Source organism: Malaya genurostris, chromosome 1, assembly GCF_030247185.1.
Source record: "Malaya genurostris strain Urasoe2022 chromosome 1, Malgen_1.1, whole genome shotgun sequence".
Classification (NCBI taxonomy): domain Eukaryota; kingdom Metazoa; phylum Arthropoda; class Insecta; order Diptera; family Culicidae; genus Malaya; species Malaya genurostris.
In genome coordinates, this window is record NC_080570.1 from 49432231 (window position 1) to 49453258 (window position 21028).

At 38.4% G+C, this 21028-nt stretch overlaps 3 protein-coding genes across 3 annotated transcripts; 1 reads left to right on the forward strand and 2 right to left on the reverse strand.

Moving 5' to 3' along the window:
* Positions 1 to 230: 230 nt before the first annotated feature.
* LOC131439061 (serine/arginine repetitive matrix protein 2) lies at positions 231 to 13292 on the reverse strand. The gene is made up of 5 exons (XM_058609603.1): positions 13046 to 13292; positions 10462 to 12880; positions 1474 to 2963; positions 1184 to 1411; positions 231 to 1122 (listed from the first exon to the last, which is right to left on the reverse strand). Exons 1-5 carry the CDS (start codon positions 13053 to 13055, stop codon positions 746 to 748), a joined length of 4524 nt encoding a protein of 1507 aa, XP_058465586.1. The 5' UTR covers positions 13056 to 13292; the 3' UTR covers positions 231 to 745.
* Positions 13293 to 15364: 2072 nt separating this feature from the next.
* Positions 15365 to 17483, forward strand: LOC131439068 (succinate--CoA ligase [GDP-forming] subunit beta, mitochondrial). The gene is given in 6 exon segments (XM_058609614.1): positions 15365 to 15428; positions 15902 to 16008; positions 16067 to 16202; positions 16264 to 16363; positions 16420 to 17345; positions 17348 to 17483. Coding segments are annotated over 5 exon segments (1260 nt in total). The 5' UTR covers positions 15365 to 15428; positions 15902 to 15945; the 3' UTR covers positions 17383 to 17483.
* Positions 17484 to 18647: 1164 nt separating this feature from the next.
* LOC131439074 (keratin, type II cytoskeletal 1-like) lies at positions 18648 to 20730 on the reverse strand. The gene is made up of 3 exons (XM_058609627.1): positions 20613 to 20730; positions 19963 to 20348; positions 18648 to 19514 (listed from the first exon to the last, which is right to left on the reverse strand). Exons 2-3 carry the CDS (start codon positions 20339 to 20341, stop codon positions 19381 to 19383), a joined length of 513 nt encoding a protein of 170 aa, XP_058465610.1. The 5' UTR covers positions 20342 to 20348; positions 20613 to 20730; the 3' UTR covers positions 18648 to 19380.
* Between the last annotated feature and the right edge of the window lie 298 nt (positions 20731 to 21028).

Genomic DNA, 21028 nt, shown 5'->3' on the forward strand with positions numbered 1-21028 from the left:
TTAGGACCTTTTCTACAACTACAACTACAACTACAACTACAACTACAATCTACAACTTGTTCGTTAAATTCAAAATATAATTTCAGAAACACTGGATTTTCATAATGCGTAGCTTGATGACAGAATGTCTCAGAGCATAAGTCACAGGATAAGTACAGCCATGAAGTTCAAACGTAAAAAAAGAATCTTTTGTGTTTGGAATTACATATCTAGTATGAAAAATATGTGAGTTTTTAAATTTCCATTTATTGACTGCAATGCTTTGTAGGTTGATTTTTCACATTGTGCACGACCCATAAAATTTCGTGAAAAGTTCGTCTCACTAACAACAATTGATGTTTACTTTTCCTTTCTCTGTCCACTTTAAACATTTCATTTGACGAAAAATAAACTTACTCTAATGCTTCTCTACAGTTACTACATGTGTATGTCTTGTTTCAATGATTTGAATTTTATTCTCATTATACCGATACTATGAAGAGAAATCGACATGCCATGATTCATTCATGTTTGCAGAAGTTTAGTAAAAGTTATATATTGATTAGTAAAGCAAATTAAACGTTAACACTAAAATTGTAACACTAATAATCGCGAAAAGAACCACTATTTAAGGATCAAACCTTACTAAACAAAACGTGGTAAAAAAAAATATTGTAAAAATGATCCAAACAATCAACGTGAGCTGCAAATAAATCGAACGTTCGGCTGTGATTGCACGCTATTTCCTCTCGGCTTCCTGAAACATTTATTCTTGGCCATCTCGGAATTTCATCATCAGCTCGAACCGTTTGTTTGTCCGTACACCCTTCAGAATCTGACTTTGTTTGTGTCGGCTCTGCTCGACCACCCGACGTGTTCCATCGGAGGTATCTTTTCCTGGGGTATCGGATCCACCACTTGAATACACAACTTTCGGTTTGAAGGCCGCTTGAAATTGTTTCTGTCGTCTTTCCAATCGATCGGCATCGGAGAGGGGTTTTCCACCACTAGCTGTAGGTTTAGCGATGTGGGACTTAGATCCGGATGATGAAAATTGCGTGTGGGATGCAGTTCCATTGCCGGTTTTGTACGGCGACTTATGCAGCGATGTACTTGACGTTCCAGAGCCAGATTTATGGGGATCTATGGAATGTTTTATTTGTACGTAGATAATTTATTCGAACATAGTTTAGAGGTGTCTTACCAAATTTTGTGATGGACGCTGCCGCAGGGCTTTTCGATCCGGCGTTCACTAAAAGCTTTGCCCGTTGAACTTTTCTATTGTGAAATTCTTCGATAGATTCCATCCGTTTGAAATGTTGCTGGTGAATGTTTTTGAAATTTGGTAGTTTGGTGACTTTGGCAGGTTTGATTCCTTCGCCTAGTTCTCTTTGTTCTGAAAGGGAGCGCTTGCGTGGGTTGAAACCTGATTCTAAAAATAAAAACAAATTTTCAAAATTATAAAACATCAAGCAAAAAAAAAAATACACTCACTGGTGGAACTGTCATTCTTCACACTTTTCTTCAGACGCTCGTCGATTGTGTCTACTAGAATTGTACTATTGGCGGGACTGTGGAATGTGACATTCTTCTTGCAGATCTCGGCATCACTGGCTGATAATGAGCGTTTACGAGAGCTTTGAATAAGCTGTTCTCTAATCGTCAGCTTGGCCGGCACATCCAATGGTGTACTGGTGACACTTCCGACGGCTGACTCAGGAGTTGGACTGTCGAAAATTTCGATGATCTGTGGGAAACCTGCTTGCTGTTGATCATCTGGTTTATCCGGAGAAAAATTATCATTCTTATTGGTTTTCGATTCGGGAGTTTTCGGTGTTGCTGGTGCCGAAGTATCAGACTTTGGTACAAATGGAGTATCTGGCAGAACAATGATTGACTCATCGTCCCGGTCATTTTCCACGAATGAACCATTGGAAGGCTCCGGAACATCTTCCAAATGCTCTTGTACCTCATCGAACCCGAAATCAACCATCTCCGGGGGTTTGGTGCTGTCAAGATCATCTTCCTGATTCGATTCAAACAATGGAGTCTCGTTTTGTTCATTTATTTGATCTTGATGTTCAATGTTCTCTATCGCTTTTTCCCGATCATCTTCAGGCAGAGGCTCATCAGGTGGACTACTTTCTTGTTCTCCGCCTGGTGCTGTTTCAGTCGGTAAAGTCCTTGCAGCAGATTCCTCTAAAAATGCAATGCCTTCGAAGTGCGTCTCCTTGCTTTCGTTCGATATTAGTTGTCCCAAGGTGTCCTCTTCAACAATCAATGATTCCGAGAAATTACTGTTAGTTGAAATTTCCGGATTGTGTTCGTCCTCTTGCTTCGAATTGTTGATAGCAGGTTCTTCGCTGGCAGGTTCTTCGCTAGCAGGTTCTTCATTTGCTGCTTCTTCTGACGTAGTTTCAACGTTAGCATCTAACGCTTCAGAGGGTGTCTCTACCGTAACCACTGCAGGTTCAGCAATTTGTGGATTTTCCTGATCGTCGCTTGATATTGCATCAGACGTTGTTTCAAGAACACGCTGTTCCTCTTGTACTTGTGTTTCATCTTTAGACAGTACATCTTCCGAAACCACATTATCTTCTTGATGGGTTTCTGAGGAGACCAACAATTTATCCGGACACACGGAATCAATCATCCCAATATCTGTGGGATCGTTTTCTCCCGAATTACTGAACGATTCTACTATTTCATCCGTTTGATTAGATTTCTCAGCTAACAGCGCAGGATCGTTTGGAGGGGCTTTCTCCGTCTGATGTTGTGCCGGAGATGTTTGTTCGATGCGAGTCCCTTGAAAATTTTCCACCGGAGTAGTATCATCATTTTCCAACTGCTGTAGATCGTATTCCAACGGATCCGGTTGCTCGTCAACACCCTGGATCTGTACGTCAACATGCTGACGTTGATCTTTTAAATCATCAGTTCCTTGGCTTGATTCGGCTGCCATGGCACCGGTGTCGAAGTGGTTCCTAGAACAAAATTGTTATTATTAAGATGTTGTGTTAACTATAGAGTAGTTCAGAACGGGAATTTAAGAATCACTATTCCAGAACGTTTCATGCAACGTAAGGCGTATGCTTCACAGGTACATAATCAAAATGAGTTCCAATATCTGCATGTTTCAGTAATATCACTTTTTTGTATCGGTTGGTTCATGAATAAAAAAAAAGTATAGATCATAGGTTTTGAATTCGAAGATCATACCATCTCTTTAATTATGCTAATGTAGGATCGTAGCACCAGCCATGCAATGGTTCTGTACACTCTGAATCGGCTGCGAAGTCTGTTGAAACAGAAGGTCAAATTCCACTACAGGAATGTGTAATACCTTTGCTTTGCTATCATCAAGATATGGAAAAAGAAGCACCAACGCATACAAGCATAAAAGCAACGGTGAAATTGATTGATTTGCAGGTACGGACGGATTGGTCCACCATCCCCCGTATTCTCCAGCGACTATTATCTATTTCCAAACCTAAAAAGATTTCTCCAGGGAAAGGAATTTTCGTCAAATGCTGAGGTCATTGCAGGAACGGAAGGCCTTGGCAAATCTTTTTTTTAAGGCTATCAAAATGTTGAAGGACCGATGGGTCAAGTGTATCGCACTAGATGGAGATTATACTGAAGAATAAGAAAGTTTTCACGGTACAAAATCGACTATTTTCTTTGTTCGGCCCGGGGTTTCTCATTCTATGTGGTAAGTATAAGCAGTGTATGCAAGGTGTAACATTTACATCCTACAAATTGTTGGACGGAAACCAGTAACAGCTTGTAGGAAGACAGAAAGATAATTTCTCTCGAAATCCCAACATTGGCAAGTGTAATGTTGCCGAAAAGGCCTTCGTTTTCAAAGTTAAAACAACTAGATTCAGTCAAGAGTAGGATTTAATGCATACAAGGTTGAGAACTTCTCAAACTGCGTCGAACCACAGAAAATAGATTTGTACTGTGTGTAAAATTTGTTTAATCAGCGTGGCGAATAATTGCAGATGTCACTGCGATCGACACTGTGTTCAGGTGTCACTTTCACATGACACACTATTTTAAGTGCTACATTCACTTAACGCTAGATTTTTATCTTGCTGTTGCCCCCTTGTATGTGACTGACAGGTTTCCCCCTAGACACCTGGCAGCGTCTGCCAGAAGGTTTTTCTGGAATGCTGACAGAATTCCGGCAAGAGTCTGGTAACAATGAGACAACCGTTTCTGGCAGAGAATTTCGCCTAGCGTTTATTAACGGTTCCGTTTTTGCTGGATTTTTACCATACAACATTGGCATGACCGTTTTAAATCGGTTGCACATTTTTAGCGCTTTTGATTTTAGTTTTGCTATTAGAAATTTGAATAAAGGACAATAACAGCTTTTGCACTATCAAACATGATATGCAAAGCTTCTTCTCTCAATATACCAATATTTTCATTTCAATATACTCGTTTCCATTTTTGGTATATTTTCGAGACTCGTTTTTATTTTTGGATGTACATGCAGAATTGACGAAAGAAGTCGAACAGGAAAAATAAGCAAGAATGATCTTGCAAGACGTGACTTAGCGAGAGAATGGCGCAATTTCGCCTGCAAAGAGCTGTCGGAGTTTGGCAGGCTTTTGCCAGCTGTTAGAATTCCCTCACAAGCTGGTGATTAAAATCACAAATTTATTTTGGTTTTATTCCGATTGAATTCACGTGTGATTTAAACGACATGGAAATAAAATTGCCTTTATAACTTATGCAAATCCTGTGAGAAGTATTCAAAAATAGGTAAGAGAACTTTGATGTCGTTCTGGAACGCAGTGGAACATTTTGTAAGATCGCGGCAAATAGTCGAGTAGCTCCTTGCTTCGAACGTTTTAGCAAATTTAAAATTTACACAGATATTAGAAACATTTTATTTGAACCTGTAACAGATAACAGTGTGGTATAACGGTAGCATACTGTAGCCAAGATGGATGGATAACGTTCAACCAAAAAAGAGGCATTTTATTTCGAATGCTTTCTGATAGGCCCCCATATTTCTTGATTATCACCTGACACTCGGGCAACTCATAAAGTATGTTATTTCTAAAGCTTCTCGCACTTTGGGATTTGTAATGGGGATGGTTGAAAATTTTACAGACGTATACTGCTTAAAATTGTTTACTTGTTCGTTCAACCCATGAGTACTGCTTAGTCGTTTGGAACCCTCACTATCTAAATCAGTGATTACCAAACTGGTCCCTACAGCCTCTGAAGGTTAAAAATTATCCGTACCCGATCCGAACCCGATTTGGTAGTCGGGTTCGAATACTCGAAATCCTAACACATTTTTACGCCGGGTTCGGATTCGGGTCGGGTTTCGGATACAAATACCCTAAACCCAACCACTACTAAAGACGTTTCACTGTCCTGATTCAGTGGCAGGGAGTGAACCTCTGATCTAAATGGTGCTCATAGAACCACTTTGATACAACGTAGATTCATTCGCTTTTCGATTCGGTGTTTACCGTGGAATAATCCTCATCATATTTGTTTTTTTTTATATATAATTAGAGATTATTATTAGGACCACATTGCGCTTGTTGATTATCCCTAAATAAAAAGACGTGTAGATAATGTCACAAACATAACTGGAGGACGTGAATATGAACAAAACTGGCACGCTTCTTTCACAGTTCAGATTTAGATTACCGTTCGTATTAGTTGTTTGATTGTGTGAATTTTGCAACTTTTACTGCTTCGCTTCCAGAATTATAAGCAGAGCACCTATACTATAAAGTACGACTTATTGACGACAAACATTTTCTACCATACAATTAAATAGCACGTAACAAATGAAAGTTGAAATATTACAACAAACAATGTAGCAGCAGGTTTTTTTATTTCAATAATTCTAAAAAGAACCGATTTGCGAAATTTGTCCAATGAATCACCTCGGCGTACGAAATGGAAATGAGACGCGACCTTAGCGGATGAGGTATTGAACCACGCAAAAGGTCTGTTTTTGCTGCTATTGATTGAAGACGACCGCTCGCCCCGCCGCCCGAAAAGCAAATAAGACCGCAACCTGGTCGTTTAAGACTTCATAACACGCAGCTGGTCTGTTTTTTTGCTGCTGTTGGCACAAGGTCCTTACCACGAGGCCCAGTTTCGTGTAACGATGACAAGAAAAAATGACCGGTTTTTGATGTTGGACTAATATGTGCCTGACTACCTGAAAACCGTCGTCGCGGGTACGAGAAAGGTAAGCTAGCGGGATGAGTTTTTTCTCATTGTTTCCAAGTCTAAGAAAACTTAGTTTTTGAGTTATTAATGGTTATCTCACGCTGTTGAAAATTTAATCATAAATCACTGATCATGTTTCTGATGAAATAGAGAAAGAATTATGTTGTTGAGTTTATTATAAATCGAGATATCGAGAAGTACACATTCTTCTACAGGGCGATTTTGAAAAGGCGTTCTATAGTAAAAGAAAGACGTATTCACATCAAAAACCTGTTTAAATTAAACTAGTCGTGTGATGATGCGTTTCATGCTCTCGAGCAGGGTTATTTTGACATCAAATTAACCGCTCGAGTGTCAGATTTTAACCAAAAGTTAAAATTAACCGCAAAATAGTTCACAGCCTAAGGGATTCTTCAAAAAACTCTTCATTGAATCTTGATTAAACCCCATAATGAAGTCAATTCCATTTTCGGAACTTTTCACCACTATTACCGGTACTTCCAAAATCGGAACAGGAAATCGACATAGCCGAAATTGGTTCTTGACTAACAATAAAATAAAAAAATAACATTTAAAGCACAAAAGTCTAAGGTTTTTTTAGTCAAAATTTATTAAAAAAAATTACAAGCATGTTAATTTCGACCTTTGTTTACTTTCTGTAAAAAATGTTCCTTTCAACTCTTTGTTCACTTTCTCTTTCGATTATTGAGGTACTCTTAGCAATACTTCTCTCCAAATATTTAACTATAATAACTAAAGCTATCGTCTTTTAATCTGCACTGAAGAAATTACAGAAAAAAGCAGGAATGTTTCGCAATAATCGAAAGAGAAAGTAAACAAAGAGAATCTCTCATTGTTACTCAGGTCGAAATGAACATTTGATACAGAAATGATGTTTGTAATGTTGAACAATCCTCACTCTGAAATTTTGGAACCGAAGGTCGGATCCGAATAAAATTCAATAGCAGCATAGTTCATATTTGATGTTTCGAAAATCGCCTTAGGTGTAACAAAATGACTGTACTCTGAGGTTTATTTTTACGCGGGAGATACGTACCGCGTAAAAATCGCGCAAAAAAAAACGCGTAACTTCGGAAATCCGCGCAAAAACCCGCAAATCTGAAGAATTTTTTTTATGCCAAATAACTTAGAAATGCGAGAAATGGTCGTCAAATGGTGAGATAACTAAGTCCTCACAAGTTCCTATCTCATGCCTCCCCGAGTGTCTATGATGACATTTGGTCAAAAAAACGGCGTCGAGTTGTTTGTTGCATTATTTGTTATATATTGAATTGAATTATATTACATTGTATTATATATTGTTGTTATTATTATTATTAATTATATTATTATTATTATTACTATTAATATAATTATTATTATGATTAACAAAGAAATATTATATTTCCTGCATTACTGCGACGACAGAAGAGCATAACTTACACTCCGACATCAACTGTTAAGCATTGTATCATATCATATTATTTCATATAGTATCTTCTGTTATGTTATATTATATTATTAATATTATATTGTATTATATTATATTACAAGTATATGTATTGTGTTATATTGTATTATGTTATAGTATATTGTTAGAATATATTGTGTAATGTTATAATGTGCTTTATTATATTACATTATACTGTGTTATATTATGTTATATATTATTACATTACATTATATTATATTATGTTATATCACAGAGAGATATCCAACAGACATTCATTAGTGCAAAGTCGTGTGCAACGGCGATTTTTAACGGATTTTCACTTGTATGCTTTACACAGCTTTTAAAAAAAGTTTGTACTAGCTTGGTAGTATACTGTATTGCATTAAATTATGTTATATTATATTTTATTATGATATATTGTGTTATGTTTAATGAATTATATCATATTATATTGTTTTGTATTGCATTAGGATGTGAGATATTATATTGTACTGTATTATATTATTATTTTTTATATAAATTTATATTATATTATATTATGCTCAATTATATCGACAACGGGGAGGGGCAGGGAGTGAATCAGGGTATCTTACAAGTGAATGACTGGATGATGGAGTGGATTGCCAACCTGAGTCACGTGGGGGAAGCTTTGTGTTTTTCCCTGAAGGTCTGAAATGAGTAAGACGCACCCTTCTAACAAACAAACCATCAGGCGGATTTAAGCTGGTACAGCGAAATTCTTTATTATATGGCCGGATGTTCTTGCTGGAAGGCGCCGGGTCCTCAAAACCCATTTTGGCCTTCTTAACAGCAATTATATGAAAGCTATCTGATAATCAAATTCGGATCTACTGTAAGTCTACCCACTTGCACTGATAATGCCTTAAACTGATGGTGGCTTCAAACATACATACATACATACAATAACTTAGAAATGCAAGAAACGTCCAGATCTGGTGTAATCTCAAAAAAATTTTTATCGACCATAGGACATAGAGATTTTGAGAGCGCGAAATTTCAGGAAACAATGTAAAAAAAACGCTAAATTGAAAAAAAAATTGATGCCAAATGTCTTAGAAATGCATGACACATCGCGATCTGATGTAATCTGAAAATAATTTTTTTGAAAAAAATCCAATATTTTCTAAGTGTCATAGAGTTGACTTAAAAAAGTTTCGGGATAACACCAGATCTCAAAGTTTCATTCATTTCTAAGATAAAACAATAAAATCACGTAGCTTTGGAAATCCGCGCAAAAACGCATAAAAAACGCGTAAAAAAGACCTCAGTAAATGGAATTTTAAACACTTAAACTGAAATTTTAAACACTTAAATTTAACAACAATATATGAGACCGTATGTTCTTTCATTTGAGCATAAGGTGAGAATCGGTTTAAGCATCACTGAGACAATGAAGTGAGTTCAATTTAAGTTTTTGACGTCCATTTCCGGACTTCCAGAATCAGGAACTGAATTATATGATTATTCCAGGGATTTTATTTGTTTTTACGTCACCACTTGTGAAAATGTTTTTTTGTTTTGATTATAGAGCTAACATTGTGGTCATTCACCTCTTCGAGATAGAAAAGTTTTCTGACCCTATGTGCGGGGTTGGGAATCGCTGTACCCGTTCCCCGAAATTCAAATTATATGGGATCGTAAGAGCTTTTTAACGAATCAAAGTTTGTGAAGATCACTTCAGCCATTCCCGAGAAAAGTTCATATTTTTTGCACTTACACACCACACACAGACATTTTGCGATCTAGAGGAATTGATTCGAACGGTATATAACCATCGGTTATCTTTTTCACGCCTGATCTGACCTACTACAACCGCCAGGACTGGAGTTCTACAAAATTTGCATCGGAAAATCCTTATTCGGCAAGCTATCTGCACCTGTGGAAAGCGAAGTGAAATTTCGCCACAACAAAACACTGCGAGATATACAAGACTGAATGTCTCCAAAAACGGTGGTCTAAAAAAGTACACCAGATTTGCACCGATTAGGGTAACAGAGGTATTTTGGCCACTTCATATATTTGGGCCCACCTAACAAACTTTATCGATTTTATTGGATTTTATCCATGTTAAGTAACCCATGTTGCATCAATTTGATGCCTATCATATTAAATTACCTATTGCGGAAGGGTTTTTCAAAGATATCACAACATTTGGTGGATATTTGTACAAAGTGGGCCAAAATAAAATCAATCCTAAAGTGGGCCAAAATACCTCTGTTACCCTATTCTTTACGGCTATGATATCTGACCTATGTTGGCAACGCACAGTAAGTAGATTGCATGGTGTACCAAGAATAGCACATTATACCAAACAAACAAAACTACTTTTTTTTACATACTTATCTATGGGTGTCAAAATATAGTGAACTTGATTTGCAATTGATGAAAAACGCGTGAGACACAAAACAATAATTGAAATCGCCAGAGAAATCTTAGCTCAAAAAATTTGATGCAAAGATGTGCTTTAGTAAAGGACATTGCCAAATTGAAATCAAAACACCAATAGGTAAAGTTTTTTTTGCAGACAAATGATTTTAATTCAGAGTTGTCAAAATAATACATTAAATAGTGCAATTTTTCTAAGAATGAAAAGATGTAAAAATAAATGGAAAAGTGAACAAGAGAAATCTGATTCAATTATGCGTGTGTGTCTCATCGTCTTCATTTGTACTCTATTAAGTGTAAGATTAATCGTACGTTTTGGTCATATTTTGCTGCAACATTGTCATTAAAAGTGGAAGACGCCGAACTTGCTGGAAATAAACAATGCGCATTAACAGCTAGGAAAAACTTACCCGTTAACGGACGTTGGTTCTACGTCGGCCGTGACAGCGTATTCCTCTTCCGCCAACAAATTCGTCAGTGCAATCAATTGTTCATCCTGAGGTTTCTGTACTTCTGACGGGATCTCGGCTAACTCCGTCGTAGACGAAATGTTCCCTAGCGAAATAAAAGCCTCCAGTTTCTCTGTCGATTGAGCGCCTTTTCTCGGTCCATCCACAATATTTTCGTTCATTTCCAATGCTTGCGTCTTTCGTTTTCCTCGTCCTTCGTGAACTGTAGGAGCCGGAGCATTCGCGACCTCTTCCTCACCGAAAAACTTTTTCGGTTTTATTTTTCTACCGGATCGACTGCTACCGGCATCATCCGTTTGTACCGGTGCCGCGGAAGTCATTCGGCGAGAGGAAGGCGTTTTGGGTGCCTTTGAATTGTACTCTTCGGAAACAACAGCCGGTGCCGGAAGCGTTTTGCGACCACGTTTTGACTTTGGTTCCTCTCGCTGTGAATTGATCTCCTCCACAGGTACATCCGTTTTGTTGACATCCGTTGGAGTATCGTCCACTTTTGATTTACCCGTTTTTGGTGATATTGCAAGTGTTTCTTCCGAACTAACAGCTAGTGGATCTTTCTCGATGACAATGTCCACGTCTTTTAAAATATGATGATGATGATGATCGTTGGTGCCACGAACCGTAATCTGACGCTCCTCAGTGGTTGGTGATATTTTACTAACCTTCGGAAGTTTGTTTGGTTCAGGGTCTAACTTCGTTTTTTTCGGGGGAGATGCATCAGATTTGCGGGGCTCCTGGGGCGATAGTGTAGCTCGCTTAGCAGGTGATATCTTTTTCTGTGGGGATTGCTTCTTTTCTGTAGCACGCTTTATGTTCGGCTTTACCGGTGACGAAACTTTGGGCATGATCGAAAATATATCTTCCATTTCTTCGAATTCGCCGAAATACTTTTTCGGTTTAATTTTTCGACCTGAGCGGGAAATCGGCTCTGATGAGTCCTCTGCAATTTTGGCAGCTTTAGGTGTTTTGGGGGCTAAATCCGGCGAAGAATTGCGAACTACTGAAGCCAAAGATTTTCCTCGTTTGGAAGGTGTTTTTGTAGGTGGCTTGTCTACGTTTGGCGATTTACTTTCTTCGGGCGCCAATGATTTTCCTCTTTTATTTGTTTCCGCTTTGGCTGGGTTTGGTGAAGCATTACCCAAAACAGACGAATGCACTAACTTCTTGGATGGAGTTTTCGATGTCAGTTTTACCTCTTTCATGGCACTTGGAGAAACTTCAGAAGGATCGATTGTTTCATCTGTTTTTGCCAGGGCTGTCGATTTTGCTGCACGCCGCGATGGAGTTTTTGTAGCAAATCCTTCAGATTCAACACCAGATTCGTTTTGCGAATCTGATCGTGATGTTGCTTTACCGGGAGTTTTAGGAGTAATTTTCTCTTCGGTTTCTGAATCGTTCTTTCTAACCGATGGAAACATTGATTTACGCGAAACAGATCTTGAAGGAATAATCTCATCGTCTGCTTCCATTGTCAACTCTTTACGAGGCAAAGCCAGCGATCTTCCTCGACCAGGTGTTTTAGGGATATGTTTCTGTTCTGCGTTCAAATCAATCTTTTTTGGAGCTACGGATTTCCGTGACGCCACAATTTTTCCCTTCTCAAGATCATTTTTAGAGTCCTCATCATCAACTTCCGGATCATTTCTTTCTGAAGATTGGGCAACTGACTTGCGAGAGGAATTTTTTTCCTGTACTTCTTTTTTTGGACTTGCGACCAAAATATCTTCAAACTCCTTCAAGTGTGCCGGTACCTTTATTTTACGTCCAGTCCGAGAAACACCAACATCTGAAATAGCTTCTTCGGGCTCAGACTTGCCGATTTTTTTCGTAACCGGCGACTGAATCTCAGATTTTTTCTTTAGGGTAACTCCGACCTGTTCAACCGATGAATTTTTAACTGCCGATTTAAGAAGTGTTCTTCGGGCAGTTTTTTTCGATGCTTCGGGTTCCGGTGATTCATCTCTATCATCGGAAATAAAAGTTTTGCGCGAAGATTTTTTTACCGATTCCGGTTCTTCTCTTAACTGGTTTCTCTGGGAGACAGGAACCGGCTTATTTTCATTTTTCCTGTCGGGAGTATCATCTACGCTTCTATGAATAGTCTTTCGTGTAGATTCCGATTTAAGTCCACCATTTTTACTAGGAGTATCATCTACACTCTTGAGAATCGTTTTACGGGCGGATTTCTTTGAAGTCTCTGAAGCACTTACAACCTTAGGAGATTTTCCTTCGTCTGCGGATGTTACTTTTTTCGAATCCGGCGAATCATCAAAGTGAGCAGGACGCTTGACTTTTCGTCCAGACTTTGTAGCCCGTCCTTGTTCTGCCTTGACTCCATCATCTTTCTGTGGCGTTCCCATGCCTATATGCATGTTTACATTTTACAGGGAAAAAAATTTGAAGGACAGGAAAGAAGAGTTAGAAAATAGATATTTCTCAGGGAGAAAAAATTAAAATTTTCAGCGCGAAGCCGAAAACAAACTTAATAATTTGTAGTTTATTGAAAAAAAAAATTACGCCGTGTTACCTCGATTCATCACGCAAAAGATGCACTATTTTCAAAAGTTGTTTCCTCAGGAAATACAGTTTGAAACACTTCACTTCTTGCACTATAATAATCTTCGGGAAACAATGATTGCACTTCGCTTAAGTGTTGAAATGCAATTCACCAGAAAATATGAAAAAGTGTAATAAACTATCCCTCTGTCCGACGGCGATCTTCGTCTCTGTTGTGGAGCGGAGCTGCAAATCACACAATGGTCGTTCGTCTTCTGTTTTTCGCCAGTGCTTTGAACGTTATTTTTTTCGCTCGAAAAAATAGTTCTCAGAATGCGTACGGCAAGCTTGATTGCGCTGTACATGAAAAAACAACATTGTGTACGGTTAAATAAAAGTATCGATTTATGAGTAACAGCTACGGAAAAAAAATTCATATTCATTCACACGTACCACAAATCAAGATTTTTAATATGGAATAACCAAAATTGAAATGGAAGAGATACCGGTCATATCAAACCACTATTTGACAACTCAGTTATGTGGGCTAGTATCTCGACTGTATGCCAAGTTGAAAATTTTTCAGTCGTATTATGTTTGTTTCACAATTCCATTTTCGGAGGTTTCGTTCTCTCCGCAAATATCACATTCTGGATTATCCGTAAGTCTCATTCTGGCTAGCCAGTATTTCGAAAAGTCATATCCTGACATCTGCCTGTTTAGTAAACGTGTATTTTTCCCTTTTAAATTTACATTTGAGCACCATTAACAAAACTACTCGAAATTTTGGTTTCAGTTGCATCATTAATTTGGTAAGAAACACATAGGAGTCCAAAATTCTTTATCTTTGACCAGCTTTCAACAGAAATAGCAATTGGAATAATGAATAGAATATGAATAAAAGGAAACCTATAAAACAAACCAGTGCAATGGAATAACATTGAAAATTACGTGACATCAACAAAAATTCCTATCTTTCCTACCTATCAATAATAATTTGGAGTTCAATGAACAGTATAGAGCAATACAACATTGAAACTATATTTCAAAGCTCAAAGCTATAATTTCATTATCTACTCAACATTACGGATATTCATGTTAAGTTCCTTTATCAGGTACAATCGCATAGCTTGAATCAACGTCGGATCGCAATCATGTCTCATATCGTTCTTTTCATTCTGCATTGATTTCAAGACCTCTTCGAAAGTTTTTATGATCATCTGATCTCTCTGTTATATGCATTTTGTTACCGTTAAATCAATCGTTGGGTCTGAGTCGAGTCTTACGAAGATCAAAACAGTTGCATGTCCTGCTGAAGGTGAGCCTTCAGTTCAGTTATTCAAAAAACTTTTTGAGATTGGTTGATACATCGCCATTCAGTTGTGTGTATTTTGTTATCCACTGATCCAAAGTCAGTAGATCTTACATCAACGACTTTTGGAATACTTTGGTGAAGTTTAATAAAAATTGAAGATTTTCAAAATGGTTTTCACAGATTTTCACCGATTATGATCGAAAATATGCAACACAGATGGCACATATATTTTTCAAGTTGAAACGCAGATTTTAAAATGGCAACTCTGGGTGAGGCAGCCGGACACCAGAATGGCTGCCAACAATATTTTGTCCAGCCCCCTGCTATGACGTCATGAAACTGTGGCCAGCATCATTCTGCAAAAACCAAAACAATGAAGAAGAATGGCAAACAAAAATCTGGATATTATAAACTACTTGTTTATTCAGAACCTTTTAAAGCACTTTCCCGCAAATTATCGATCAGAATATCATCACTACGATAAGGAAATTAAGATTTTACTCGAATTTAAATACTCGAATGTTTGTTTACCGTACTTTGAGCGCTCTGATTGCCCACCAAATGCCCCAGATGTTGGCCACGCTAGCACTTGCTGCAGCGCCCTATCCTTGCCACCGGGCTGATTTTGTCCCCCGCATTGGCTTGGTTGCCAGACGGTTGGCTAAAAGCTGCCAGCGGGCAAAATATGACTCTTACTCTCTTCGTGTGACTTGACTTCATAATGCGGATCCACATTCGATAATGTTGTGACTAAATCCCATACAATATCATTATGAATTTCCATATATTTTTTGCCTGAGTGTATCTCAATATTCTTGAACCGTTGTTTTTGTGTGTATAATTGAATTTATTAAGTCATAACAATTGTCACAAATTTGTCTTCAAAACGAACAATTTTAAAAATATTTTCTTTTTTAATTTATGGATACGAAAGGGTTCTCGTCGCCAATCGTTAGTAATAAGTACTATATTTTGTTGTTGAATATTGAAAGTTCAGCTGCATATTTTTTGCTGTGTATAACGTGCATGTTTATAGAATGACACGTGAAACGTCAACGCAGCGTAACCGGGCTGCATGGAAATCGTGCAGTGATTTTTAGTATGTTATTAAATATTTTAATAGATAAAGCTTGAATTAATCATTTAATTGAAATAGTTTCTAAGTCCTAGGTTTGAAATATAAAATTGAAATCGTTGGTAAAGTGAAATATTACCGTTAATAGTAACAAGCTATATTGATAGCATGCATGTTTTGGCTTTTATGTATATCCTTTTATAAGAATATGTTTCAGAATTTATAGATGGGATTCGGGTGAAAAATGCGTATATAAAGTTCTTTGACTTTGAGAGAGAAATATAGTCTTTTTTTTGTTTTACTCATGGCATTTTAATTATTGCATTATAGTATTACATCGCCAACAATACAAATCACATTATCAATATTTTACAAGTACAAAGTGATCGGCTATTCACAAGTACTCATGTGAGGATGTTTAGTTGAAATTATTGCATGTCTTATCAGTAAACATACCGTCTAAATGAAGATAACGATGCTTTATTCTTTTTTCGAAGCCTGAGAAGATCACAACTTATAATTCGGAGTCATTTAGACAGACATGACTACACTAGTGCTATCCAGGGAATATGCTAAGCTCTTTTTTCGAGCTTCCCTCAGAAATGTGAGTATATTGACGTTAAATTTAAACTAATTGTGTATATATCAATTGTATTATCTAGGCATTATGGACACCAACCCGAAATTTAAATTTGTTGGAATATCAGAGTAAACGGCTACTGGAAGATGGTGGAGTAGCAATTCAAGCATTTCGAGTTCTTGAGGGGAAAAAGGACGAGGAGGCTCTTAATGGATTCAGTGAGTGGTTTTTTTCTTCGATGATGTAAGAGATAAATTCAAATTAATTTGTATTGTACAGACGTCAACGAGTACGTTGTGAAAGCACAGATTCTCGCTGGTGGTCGGGGCAAAGGTCATTTTGATAATGGTTTCAAAGGAGGTGTCCACATCACTAAAGAGTGAGTATGTGTATCACGTTTGGTTTTGTTTATGACCATATGTTTTGATTGAATAGGCGGTCTCAGGTAATTTCCTTGGTGAAAAAGATGATTGGTGCTAGACTGATTACTAAACAAACGCCTAAAGATGGAATTGTGGTCAACAAGGTAATGGTTGCTGATAGTATCAACATTGTTCGAGAAACGTATCTCTCAATCGTGATGGATCGTGAGCATAATGGTCCAGTATTAATCGCTTCACCGGCCGGCGGAATGGACATCGAGGCAGTAGCCGAGCAAACTCCTGAGAAAATAAAAACATTCCCTGTCGCAATCAAAGGCATCGGACGTGAGTTGGCAGAAGAGATTGCTCAATTTCTAGAGTTTAAAGGACCGTTGATTGCGAAAGCAGCCGATGAAATCATTAAACTCTGCAATTTGTTTAGTAAGGTTGACGCTACCCAAATTGAAATCAACCCATTGGCAGAGACGGATGACGGTCGAGTAATTTCAGTAGATGCTAAATTGAATTTTGATGATAATGCAGAGTTCAGACAAAAAGAGATTTTTGCCATGGAGACTCACGAGGACACTGATCCAAAAGAAATAGAAGCTAGCAAGTACAATCTTAATTACATCGCGATGCAAGGCAACATCGGTTGCCTAGTGAACGGGGCTGGCTTGGCTATGGCCACTATGGACATTATTAAACTAAACGGTGGCAGTCCGGCAAACTTTTTGGATGTGGGTGGTAGCGTAAAGGAGGATCAGGTGCTTAAAGCATTCCAAATTTTAACCTCTGACGAAAACGTTAAAGCGATTCTGGTGAATGTTTTCGGTGGTATCGTAAATTGTGCTACGATTGCTAACGGTATCGTGAATGCTTCCAAAACAATTGGATTGAAAGTGCCACTGGTAGTGCGGTTGGAAGGAACCAATGTAAATGCGGCAAAAAAGATACTGCAGGAATCCGGACTGCAGTTGCGTTTGGCGCAAGATCTTGATCAGCTGCAAAGAAAGCCGTGCTTGCGGTGAATTAATTGGTTAACACACGATAAACTAGATACGGTGTTTACAGGTTTGATAGGGTATAGCAGTTTTTTGGTATAAATAAACAGTTCCGTGAAAATTATTTCGTAAACTGAAGTTTTATTGATTTAACCATTATTTATTGAAATGGAACAACGATAAATTATCAAAGAAAGCCCTGTTGAGCAGTGTGTACGTATTACGTTAGTTCTAGATTACTTACACCGAAATAAGCATCGGTTGTAAATACTATTACGGTAACAAATACGATTATTTAAATAATTCTTGTTTGAATAGAGCGACTTTTGATCAACATAACATTTGTAATAATTTAGTGATGGTCAATTTGTTGTTGAATAGGGGTGATAGAATCATATACTGCATGAAATACTTGTGTCGTCACGAATATTACAGTCCTATCATAATGTGATTTGCTCTGCATGAAATTGAAATGTGAGTATTTTGTTTTTGGGACAGACAAGAGTGGATATTTTTCACATTTTTTCCGGCATTCATCCCGATTCTGTATTTCGTCCGAGTCGGATTGTTTCGATGAATACGAAATTCTGCATGCTGTTGCGAGTTTGTGTTTTCCATACAAAAGCATCACTCGATCGAATTACAGTATGCTAATTTTTACATTCATGTGTTGCCGACATGCGCATGTATTGGTAGGTCGGAATCGACCAACAATTGGTATCGTTGGCAAAGACATTTCCTCTCCGTCTTTTTGCACCGTAACGGCGGTTTCTCAATGAGAGCGTATCCATACGGTGCAAAAAGTTCTAGAGAAAATATCTTTGCCGACGATCTCAATTATTGGTCGGCTCCGACCTGCCAATACCTGCACGCGTCGACCGCTCGGGCAAAGCTGAAGAGGGAAAAAACGAATGTCATGTAGATTTGATCGGCCAAGTGCGAATAGACCATAATTAAAAACTTCATTCGTCAAGCTAACTCAAAAATGGCGTTAATCCATTTCAGACTGATATGTGAACATAGGCAGTTATCAAGGTACACGAAATTGATGCATCGTGTTTTTTCATGATAAGGGCTGATAAACTATCTGCTAAACATCCACTTTGACGAGGCAAACGAATATGTATTCACGTGAACAACGAACGAAAGGAAAAGTGGATGTTGACAGTTGGTTTATTGGCCGTTATCACAAAAAGTGCGAGTTTACTATGTACCCTGTACAATTAGCTAAGAAAAAACTCCTTTCTACTCCATTGGAAGTGATATTGTACGTAAAATAAGAATAACAACTGTTGCATTTAGTTACTCCGACCAGTTTCAGCTTTAATATTTTCCAACTTATGAAAAGTAAAAAGCGAACATTTGTATTCCACGTCATCTTTTTGTTACTCCTGTTTGTGTATGTTTTCGGTTAGCTTCATTAATTTAGCACATTCGCATTATGACTGTTGTCGATCATTGTTTGCCCTTCACTGTACTGACTTACTTTCGTTTGCTTCAACTGCTTGTCTTGTTTAATAGGGACTCTAGGTTTGTGATCAATAGAATTGATCTGATGCTTATGTAGCTTTAGAAATATAAATTTCTAAAAATTGATTCACATTTTGTCACCGTCAGACTGTAATCCCTAAAGGAAGTGAATTCCCTATGTCGTTTGTTAGAACATGGTGAAAAATACAAATAAAATTTCTGGTAATCTATATCGTTAAACCTGACCATTAACTTGGTAGCGTTGTCCGTGTTCAAGTGTGAGAAATCTTTTTTCCCGAAAAAATATCGGTGCGATCCAAATATTCTCAAACTAAGCACTACCAGGATAACAAAAAATATAAATGCAAATCTTCCTTTCTCTCCGTTGCTGCTGACTCTTCCTTCTTGTTTCTTGCTGCATTCTTAAAACTGTCCTTATCTAAGCTTTTAATGAGTTTTCATCTTAAATTCTAAGCGATAGACGACACACGCACGCTCGCACGCACACACGCGCACATCCCGTAGGACGACTAGTGGGAGCGCTGCTAGCAGCACTTGTTCTAGTCGCGTCGGTGTTCCTCACGGTCACGGTCGTCGTTGATGATGCGATCGATCATGTCCCGCGCCCGGTCAATGTTGGACTGGTCACCCATCACCGAAATGTTATTTTGGCCGTTCTCGTTCCGCTGCTTATCTAAAGAGGAGTTGAAAAGAAAAATGTGTTTCAGGCGAATAATCTATTGACAGTGTTTTGCCAGATTACTTCAAATAAGTCTGTTAATTGCCGTCTTTACCTGAACTTACCATACCTGCGAACGTATATTTGAGGGAAGCTGAAAATGTAACGATTATCTTTTGCAGGTAACTAACCTTTCATCAGCAAATAACATACAATTCTACTAATCTGGCAACCCACTCGAAGATAAAATCAATGAGCAAATAAGCAAATGAACTAGGCCTTTCGATTCCCGCTATCGAACCACTCTGCTTATCTCTCCAGTGACTGTACATATGGCATCCATCGCCCGGAAGTCTCTCCAGGGACTGTTTTGTAACCAACGTGCGTCTGAACCTGGTTTAACGATAGTCCTCGTGGTCGCCCACCAGCACAATCCCCCCGGATCGTCACGTGGAAATGTTACCTATTTGCACCGACACCCGGCAGCGATCCTGAATCTCACGAATCTTGTTGCCACCGCGTCCAATGATGAATTTGACCTTATCGGCATCGACCTCGAATGTTTCGGTCTTTGCTGTTGCCGGGTCAATCCTTGGGGGTCCTCGTGGGGCTCCGCCACCGTTGCGGAATCCTCCGCCGCCTCCCGCACCACCACCGGAGCGATAACCACCATCCCGGCTTCCATATCCTCCGGAGCCACCACCGCCGCCGGAACGGTAACCCCCTCCACCGTATCCACCGCCACCACTGCGGTAGTCACGACGCTCCCGGTCATAGCTGGAACTTCCGCCGCCGCCGCCATATCCACGGTCCGAATCGTCACGTTCCCTCCAGTCTGGCATTGTTGAGCTAGTTTAAAGAAAATCAAAAGAAAATAATTTTACCACACCTGAAAAAGCACATTTTTTCCACGATTAAAATGGAAGCGGGTTGAAAATCAAAGATGGTGGTCATGAGAAGCATCATTTCATCAGTGTTCGGCATACCGCCAAGAGAAAAAACAGAATTACGCATCAAATAACCATTTCATTACACTTTTCGCATTAAAAAACCTATTGTATTGATGTAACAACAAAACTTTTCAACTATTTTTATCAATCGCACTGAACTTACATGGTAAAAATTGTTAGTAAACGGGACTCAAAAAAACTTTACGAACTACTTCGGCGAAAGCCAGCGAGGAAAGTGCGTTCTTTTCCTGGATAGCCGTTCAAAGAAACGACGATGAATTTACGCCGATACCAATACCACTGTAACGGCGGCCGGCATTAACAGAGTTGCCAGCATAGAGTGTGTTTGTTGTTTAGTGATATACCAAACAATTTTGTTAGCAATCACTATTTACAATTATGCATTCAGGTAAAATGAGTGATGGCAAATCCTGTGATGACTCGAAAACACCATTTGAGAAGATAAATATGATCTAAATTATAATATGAATGACTCTGTAATACATATATACATATATTAGCAGGAAATGTAGGGTAACAGAGGTATTTTGGCCACTTCATATATTTTGGCCCACCTAA

What these genes read in the sequence shown, in the direction of transcription:
- LOC131439061 (XM_058609603.1), bottom strand. An exon ending in GAAGAATGACAGTTCCACCA is followed by an intron (nt 1,412 to 1,473) that starts GTGAGTGTATTT and finishes TTTTATTTTTAG; the next exon opens with AATCAGGTTTCAACCCACGC. An exon ending in AGCGTCCATCACAAAATTTG is followed by an intron (nt 1,123 to 1,183) that starts GTAAGACACCTC and finishes AACATTCCATAG; the next exon opens with ATCCCCATAAATCTGGCTCT.
- LOC131439074 (XM_058609627.1), bottom strand. Translation starts at nt 20,341, where the DNA reads ATGCCAGACTGGAGGGAACGTGACGATTCGGACCGTGGATATGGCGGC. An exon ending in CCGGGTGTCGGTGCAAATAG is followed by an intron (nt 19,515 to 19,962) that starts GTAACATTTCCA and finishes ACTCCTCTTTAG; the next exon opens with ATAAGCAGCGGAACGAGAAC.